The sequence below is a fragment of the Zosterops lateralis genome, assembly GCF_965231275.1.
Source record: "Zosterops lateralis genome assembly, chromosome: 2".
Lineage (NCBI taxonomy): Eukaryota > Metazoa > Chordata > Aves > Passeriformes > Zosteropidae > Zosterops > Zosterops lateralis.
Genome location: NC_139763.1, coordinates 66,921,042 through 66,929,039, shown reverse-complemented (window position 1 = coordinate 66,929,039; position 7,998 = coordinate 66,921,042). Strand labels below are relative to the sequence as shown.

Sequence of the window (7,998 nt, the reverse complement as noted above, 5' to 3'; positions counted from 1 at the left end):
ACTCCTGTTTGCTCCTGCTTGGACAGCCATGACCCTGGTAAATGATTGTCCTGGGTTGTAGTGTAGGATGTACACAAAGTATTTATTCTATCACCATCTTCATGAACTGTTAAAACCAAGTGGGGCAGTGTTGGGGTGTCTTCTGCTAATGGCCGATCAACGCCTGGCCCATGACTCACAGGTAACTCCCTCCAGGAGTTATCTCTGTTTAATGGGCCATCAAGGACCCACTTCACACTCATCATCCCATTGTGAGATGCTCCACCCAGGGGGAGGAGCCAAGCATTCTCACCTGGATATAATCTGGGATTTGGGACAGGGCAAGCAGCCCTTACCTACTGGATTCCCAGAGGACCAGAGCTACCAGACCTTTCTACAGGATCACTGCTTCAGGAAGAGCACCTCACCTGGACTGCTTCCACCATCCTGCTCAGGTTGTATTCTGACTCTGTCAGTGGTCCTTTGTGTTATTGCATTTATTTTATTTTATTTTTACCTTTTTACCTTTCTTCTTAATAACTTATATCTCTGACTTGGAGCCTCTCACTTGTTTTGCTTTCAAACCACAACAATGATGCTCAGGCTGAGAGGTTCACTGTAACCTCCTGATTCTTCTCCATGGAGCTGCTGCCTGGCTGTTCTCCATCCTGCATTTCTGCACCCACTGGCTCTGACCTTGCACTTGTGCTCCAAGAGCATCCTGATTTTCCCGAACATTTCTCCACTTCTCCAAGACCATTTCAGAAATCTCATCGTGTGTCCCCAGCATGGCCACAACCTTTTCAAAACCTGAGCAGGCCTGCTGCCTGTATCACTGTCCACATCACTAGGGACAAACTCTGGTGGTTTGACTGAGTGTCGCTGTGTTTTCCGTGTGGGCAGCCGAGACCTGTCAGCCCTGCAACAGCACAGCCAGGCCCGTGCCTTGCCTTGGGCTCATCACGGGAGCCAAACCCACCCTTAAACGAGGCAAAAGCTCCTTTTTCTCGCTCGGCCTGTATCACAGAGAGACGTCCGAGCGCAGCTGTCCCACAGGGCCGCTGCTGTTGCTCCCATGAGCTGTGGCCCATCCCTTCTTTGCGTTCGGGGCTCACCTGGAGCACGGGCTCGGCGGCCCTGGCGGCCCTGACAGCCCTGTCGGTCCCACAGCCCTGCCGGTCCCACAGCCCTGTCGGTCCCACAGCCCTGTCGGTCCCACAGCCCTGTCGGTCCCACAGCCCTGCCGGTCCCACAGCGGGCGCTGGGCGGGCGCAGCGCGGGCCGGGCCCGGCGGGGTCACCATGGCGACCCGGGGCTGGCGGGGCGGGGGTTGAGCCGCCGGGCTCCCAACGGGCCGGGCCAACAGCCGGCGCCTCCAGCGGCCGCGCCTACACCGGGGCGGCCTGGGCGGCGCTGGGCGGCCGGAGCTGCCCGAGGGCTGGCGGCGAGCGGAGCCGGGCAGAGCGGTGCGACACCCTCTGCCTGCGGGGAGCGCGGGAGGGGCTGTCCGGGGTGTATTTGTGGTCGCTGGGAGGGTTTTGTATTCCCCACCTGCTGCCCGCGGCTTCGTTTTATTTCTGTGGGTTTTTTTTTTTTTTTTCTCTTCTCGGAAAGGTGCCGTGGTCGGGGCGATGCGCCGCACCGGAGAGAAGAGCCGTGCGGGGCGGCGGGAGTCCTGCCCCGCCGCTTTCCGCAGCAGCGGCGGCCGGGCCGTGCTGGGGGTGCTGACGGAGAACGGGCAGCAGCAGCAGCAGCAGCGGCCCGGCGGCCAGGTGAGCCCCGCACAGCCCGCTGAACTCTCCCCCTGGGCCTGGCCCGGCAGGAGCGGGGCACACACCCGCCCCGAGGCCGCCGGCAAAGGCCTGGCCTGGCGGGGGAGACCGGGACTCGGGCTCCTGCTCTTGAGCGTGGGTTTCCCGAGAAACCCTGCTAGTAACGCTCACTCCTCACCTGCAGGTGTTTCCCCGTGGAAATAGTCTGTGTAAATAATTCATCCTGGAAGGAAGGGATGCTGCTTGACCGCTTATTCTCCACGGTGTGGGGGGTGGTTTAAGGCAGGGCTGTCCATTGACCCAGAGCTCTCATTGCAGCGTGGCTAGCCCTGCTCAGCTCAGGGTGCCTCTTAGGTCAAGAAGTTCAAGTTGATGACATGTCGTTTTTCTGCTTTTCTGTCCCTTCTGGTCTGTTGGTGGGGCAGGGATAACGTTACTGTCCTGACCTAAAAAAGCAGCTGGTGCATGTACATGAACTCTTCATGGTTTTGGCTGTGTAAAGCCCCTAACTGAGCTCATGGCTTACTGGTAGGAGATGGTGTGAAGGGTTGTAGCCTGGTAACACGTGGTCCCTAGGCATTGTGATGCTTAAGCTTAAAAATCCAAACTTCAGTTTTTAACTCTGCTTGGAGTGCCTTCTTGCTGGTGCAGTCCTTCCTAAGTCTGTGGCAGTGCTTGAGCACTTTTGTTAACTTGCTGCACTTGCAGCTGCTCCTTGCCAGAACTTAATGTGGAGCAAACTGCACTTCCAGCCCCATTGAAACTGAGCAGCACCCCCATTCTTCTTGGTGGGAGGCACTGAATATGATACTGCTTCCCCTGGTTTCCTGACTTTTACTACACTTCATTCTTTCTGTTAGGAGTCTGTCACAGCAAGACAGCAAAAAGTGGCACCAACTTCAGAAGCACCAAATGTAGTTGGTGGCTTTTCCCGTAAACTTTTTTTATTTGTGCCTGTTACACAAGGAAAGAGATTTTCTTTTTGAAAACAATCTACACTTTCTGTTTTCCTCCTGAGTTGCCCTCCCACAGCATTAATATGTGCTCTGCTTCAGGGTGCTGCTGTTATCAAGCGCTTCTCTGGCTTTGAAAACACCATCCCTTCATCTAGAAAAGATGAAGTGCCCAACTGCGTGGTCAGTGCTGTATCAAAGCAAGGTTTTGCTATCTACGTAGATGACCCAGAAGACAAAGAAAACTACAGCTGCCAAGTGTCTGAAGAGCTGGAATTTGGCCACTGTGAACTGAATACCAGTGCAATGACATCCAGTATTCATCTGCTGCTGGATCTGAGTTCAGGTAACTCCTGTTACTACTCAGATGGTGTCCATAGCACAACCACCACATCTAGAGTGACTATGAGTTGTGAATTCTAAGCTAGTGAGTAGCTAATGTTACAATACATAACACTACAAGCTAACTTGGGTTGTGTCTACACGAGGAGCAACACTTCTGAGCTAAAATTAACAAAAGAAAGTCAAGAGATTAACTATACAAATGTCTTGCTGCTTCCTATTACCTGTTAGGCTCTCCTATGGTAGTGGACTCATCCTTCCAATCCCAGCCAGAGGATCACATGGAAGATGTTGTAACTCTGGCTGTAGGAGAATATGCAGAAGACATTCATCAGTACCTTCGAGAGGCTGAAGTAAGTTGCTGTCAGAAGCTTATAGGTAGCTGTAGTAGGCTGCAATACTGCAGAGATCCAAGGCTGCCACTGAACTAAAAAGAAGAGAAAGTAAATAGTAAAAGTAATTTCTTAAGGCAGCATATAGTAGTGATAAGTTCTTTCAGGATTAATGCATCCCTGTTATTTCCTATGATGGGAGCACCTCTTTACTGTTTGGTATAAAGAGTTCTTGCAAATGGGAGTAGAATGCTGAAAACATGCTGAAGCAGTTTGATGTGGTCTCACTGATAGCTCTCTGGCTATAGAAGTGGTTTTTCCTACCTTCTCGTGTCAGAGCAGTGAAGTGCAGTCTTCTGATAGGAAGAAGGGGAAAAATCTGATTGGTTCATTTTCAGGTCCTTCTGAATGGCTCAACTGTTTGATGGCAAAGGCTGGCCATAGTCCAGGAAGTGTTTTACTTTTCTCCTGCCAACACTGTGGCTTCAATCTGTCTCTTCAGTGTAGAAATACTACTTTCTAGAGATGCCACTAGCTGGGAATAATTACCACTAGCACAATAATTGTGGTTAGTACTTATTAACAGTAGGATAGCCCTTGCTCCTTTTAGTGTAAGTACAAAGAATATTCATCAGCTCAGCCATCCATGGTTCTCTTCAGAGTGATCATCCTGATTCTTCAACTCTTTTCCAACAGGTAAGATTTAGGCCTAAGCCCTACTACATGAAGAAGCAGCCAGATATCACAACAGGAATGCGTGCTATCCTGGTAGACTGGCTGGTAGAAGTAGGGGAAGAGTATAAACTTCGGACAGAGACTTTGTACTTGGCAGTGAACTTCCTGGACAGGTTTCTTTCCTGCATGTCTGTTCTCAGAGGGAAGCTACAACTTGTAGGAACAGCGGCAATTCTTCTGGCTGCGTAAGTGTTTCATCTTCTGAAATCTTAGTGATCTGAAGCCTATTTTTGTGTTTACTCTTGTAGTGTAATTTGGAGGAAGTAAGGTTGTATTAGTAGGTAGCTTTTCCTATGTCTCAAGATTAGCAACATGGCCACCCAGGCTCCTTTGGTCATATTAAACATTAATGTTGAATATGAGGAACTGTAGTGGAGAAAGCTTTTAACCAAAAACACAGTAGCAGAAGCAGTATGGTGTTAAACTGCCAGCCTGTAAGGCTGTCATAGACTCAGTTGCAATCTACAGGTAGATTTAACTGCTCTAGCTAGACAGTGTAAGCAACATAGCTTAGGGAGTGCATGGGTGTTTGTCTGGAGTGTGCTGTGTTATTGAGATTCCCCCGCAGAAAGCTTGCTGTGAAGAGCTAAGAATGTGAGTGTATGTTGATCTGGACTGATGACTTGGAGTTCCTCTAAGCATATTAGCCCAAATTTGAACCGAAATTGTTAACTAGCCTGGAGGAACAAGTAAAATTAGAGCTTTTCACAAGTTTTAGTAATGTCGTATTCTCATCCTGATGTGGGTCCAGCACAAATACTTCTTTTACTATCACTTCAAAGCTGTCAAATGTAGCTTCTGTATCCCTTTTTCAGGAAGTATGAAGAGATCTACCCACCAGATGTGGATGAATTTGTCTATATAACAGATGATACCTACACAAAGAAGCAGCTCCTGAGAATGGAGCACTTGCTTCTCAAAGTGCTGGGCTTTGACCTAACAGCCCCAACCATCAACCAGTTCCTCCTTCAGTATATTCAGAGGCATGGAATCTGTATGAGGACAGAGAACTTTGCAAGGGTATGGATTATCTGCCTTCTGGGACTGAGGGGGAAGAAGTGATCCTTAAAAGAGAGCTACTTGCATTTCATGAAGCTGTCTCTGCAACAGGCATAAAAGTGCATGTTTTATAGCAATGGCTTGTGCACTGAGACTTCTGGATAGATGCCTCATGGAAATCTAGGTTTGGTCTAGCTTGTCTGGTCAGGGATGATTCACTGACTAGGCAATTAGGTGGTAAAAATCTGGTGGTTTTTTCAATAGTGCCTGTGAAGAAAGTCTGTCCTGGAGCTGGTGCTACTGCCTATTTCTCCACAATGACACAGAATATACCTGCAGAGCTGCATAGGAGTTGCCTGAAGTAGGCAATTGTGCTTAGAAACAGCAAAATTACAGTAAAACATCTGACCACCTGCTTCTCTGCAAAGGCTATAGGCTTGTACAATGCCTCTACTCTAACAGAGCCCATATTGTGCCTCCTAGAGCTGTTCATTTATCCCTGGTATCCAAGTGGGGTATACCTATATAAGCAAGAGCCTTAGTGGATGGGAAGAATGTGTCTGTCATTTTTATGAAACTTGACTTTTCTGAGTCCCTACCTGTAAAATCAAGTCAGATCTGATGGTGGAACCAGAACTTCAGATTAGAATAGATGGGTTAGGCTTTGGCAAAATGTGGTGTTTCTGTACCCCCTGAAACATGATAAAGGATCTTCTGTAAGATCATCAGGACTAGAATGCTAATTTTCCTGGCTAGGGATGTAGTTTATCCTTTTGTGCATCACACTGAGTCCATTGACGAACTTTAATACTTGCTGTATTGGACTGATTGTACCAGTTAGGTTAATTTTTTTAAAAAAACTTGAATTTTCTTGTTCAGTATCTTGCAGAGCTGAGTCTCCTTCAGGTTGATCCTCTTCTGAAGTACCTTCCTTCACAAATTGCTGCAGCAGCCTACTGTTTAGCAAACTATACAGTGAACAGATCTTTCTGGGTAAGAACAACAATTGTATGTTAATAAATAGCTCAAGCATTTTGTTATTGTTAGAACTGAACTGAGAAGGAGGAGGAGTAGCTACAAAGTATGTTGTTCTAAAGGCTGAAATCCTAGGATGAGTAGGTGTTACTGAGTTAATGAGACTACCTGATAAATGACTGTTAAGTAAATCTGAAATACCATGCCTCTTCTCTGAAGTGGAAGGGATTTTACTGTCTCAATCACTTACATCAAGGCTCTACCAAAGCCCTCACAAATCTCCAAAACTACACCCCCAGATACAATTCAAGGTCTTTCTGGGAGAAAGGGGAGAACTGATTATGTCTACTTGAGTGATTACAGTGCGTAGCTGCTTTACCATAAGCCTTGGTAGACCTTCCAGCTGTGTGTTGGAGGAATAGCTTTAGTGCAGAGTAAGATCCAGAAGAGATGTAATGGCTGCATGTGCTTAGAGCAGAAGGAGCTTGTCAGGGCGCCACGGAAGACCTAGAGTGAAACTGATGGCACAATACAATTAAATCTTTTTCACACTTAAAGAGTCTAGAGTGAGCTGTCATGTAGTGAAAAGAGTTTCTGCTTCCATGGGAAACACATCTTGTAGATGACTGCTGTCTACAATAAAGTAACACTGTTTTTTCTCATCTGACCAGCCAGAAACACTTGCTGCATTTACTGGATATTCATTAAGTGAGATAGCACCTTGCCTGACAGACCTGCACAAAGCGTGCCTTGATGCTCCCCATTGCCAGCTGCAAGCTATTAAGCAGAAGTATAAGCACCCAAAGTAAGTTATCAGTATGCTAGTGTCTTGGATGGCTGTAAGCACTCTGGTTTGCCAGCTTGGGCTGTAGCTGCTGTAGCTCTCTCATAGTTGTCAGCTTCTAGTCCTGAAATTAGACACCTCCATCAGCCCCTTGAGAGGAAAACTTTTCTGACCAGAAAAGTGATTAATTCATAAGTATGCAGATGCATTGGATAAAAACTTTGTCTGCAATGTTGCAGGATGATGCTTCTCTTCTCCAGTGTATTGCACAATCAGGTGATGGTTCAGCTGACAAATCTGAAGCCAATATCTGTAGTCACTGTGTTTCTATTCCAGGTATCTGCAGGTGTCTCTTCTGGAGCTCCCAGCAGTTCTTCCTCTACGCTAGACACCGTGGATCCTGGACTTGAAGATTACTGTGTCCCAATCAACAAAGCTGGTCTAACATTTCATAGAGCACTGCGGGTCATGTGTCTGTAACCATAGTGATCAGAATGGTTTTTAAGCTAATATTTTTTAATGAGATGCCTTTTTTTAAAATAGATTTTAGACTATAGCTCAACATAACTGACAGCACTTTTAATAAATGTCTTCTTACACTCTACTTCCGTGAATCTTCTGACTCCAGTTAATACCTGCAGTAACAGTGAGTCAAATGAATTTTGTAGTGGTTTTTTTTGGTGGGTTTTTTGTTGTTGTTGTTGGGTTTTTTTTGGTTTTTTTTGGAGTGTGGGGTTTTTTGGGGTTTGTTTTGTTTGTTTGGTGGGATTTGTTTTTTACTAAATTGCTGTAAGCACTTATAAGCTGGCTGGAGTGCATAAAACGAAGTTTGAACTACCACAACCTGACATCCCTGTAAGGCACAGGTGATTTGCTGTAGTCCTACTGAACTTCTTTCTTCAATAAGACAAAATCATGTGGGCCTGAACAGAAGCTATTTTCTGCAACTTCTTCACCATATCAGACCGAGAACATCCATGTGCAATTGGTATGTGAACTGTAAACATGTTTGTAGAAGATCATCAATGTTGAGGTAAAAGTCAGATTTTCCTTTATGGAGACAAAATAGGGGACTGTTCTGCAGGGAGTTGAGATAGTGGCTGGCAGAGCTTTAGGAACATTTCATA

The 7,998-nt window shown here is 46.7% G+C and overlaps 1 protein-coding gene across 1 annotated transcript; it reads left to right on the top strand.

Moving 5' to 3' along the window:
• The first annotated feature begins 1,319 nt into the window (after positions 1 to 1,319).
• Positions 1,320 to 7,370, top strand: CCNA1 (cyclin A1). The gene is made up of 8 exons (XM_083855525.1): positions 1,320 to 1,751; positions 2,807 to 3,050; positions 3,278 to 3,399; positions 4,075 to 4,298; positions 4,929 to 5,133; positions 5,992 to 6,105; positions 6,759 to 6,892; positions 7,208 to 7,370. The coding sequence occupies exons 1-8, from the start codon at positions 1,611 to 1,613 to the stop codon at positions 7,257 to 7,259; spliced, it is 1,236 nt and encodes a 411-aa protein (XP_083711651.1). The 5' UTR covers positions 1,320 to 1,610; the 3' UTR covers positions 7,260 to 7,370.
• Positions 7,371 to 7,998: the final 628 nt, after the last annotated feature.

Excerpts from the sequence above, each read along its gene's own strand:
- CCNA1 (XM_083855525.1), top strand. The coding sequence starts at position 1,611 with ATGCGCCGCACCGGAGAGAAGAGCCGTGCGGGGCGGCGGGAGTCCTGC. Across the intron at positions 1,752-2,806 it reads AGCAGCGGCCCGGCGGCCAG|GGTGCTGCTGTTATCAAGCG; the intron begins GTGAGCCCCGCA and ends GCTCTGCTTCAG. Across the intron at positions 3,051-3,277 it reads GCTGCTGGATCTGAGTTCAG|GCTCTCCTATGGTAGTGGAC; the intron begins GTAACTCCTGTT and ends ATTACCTGTTAG.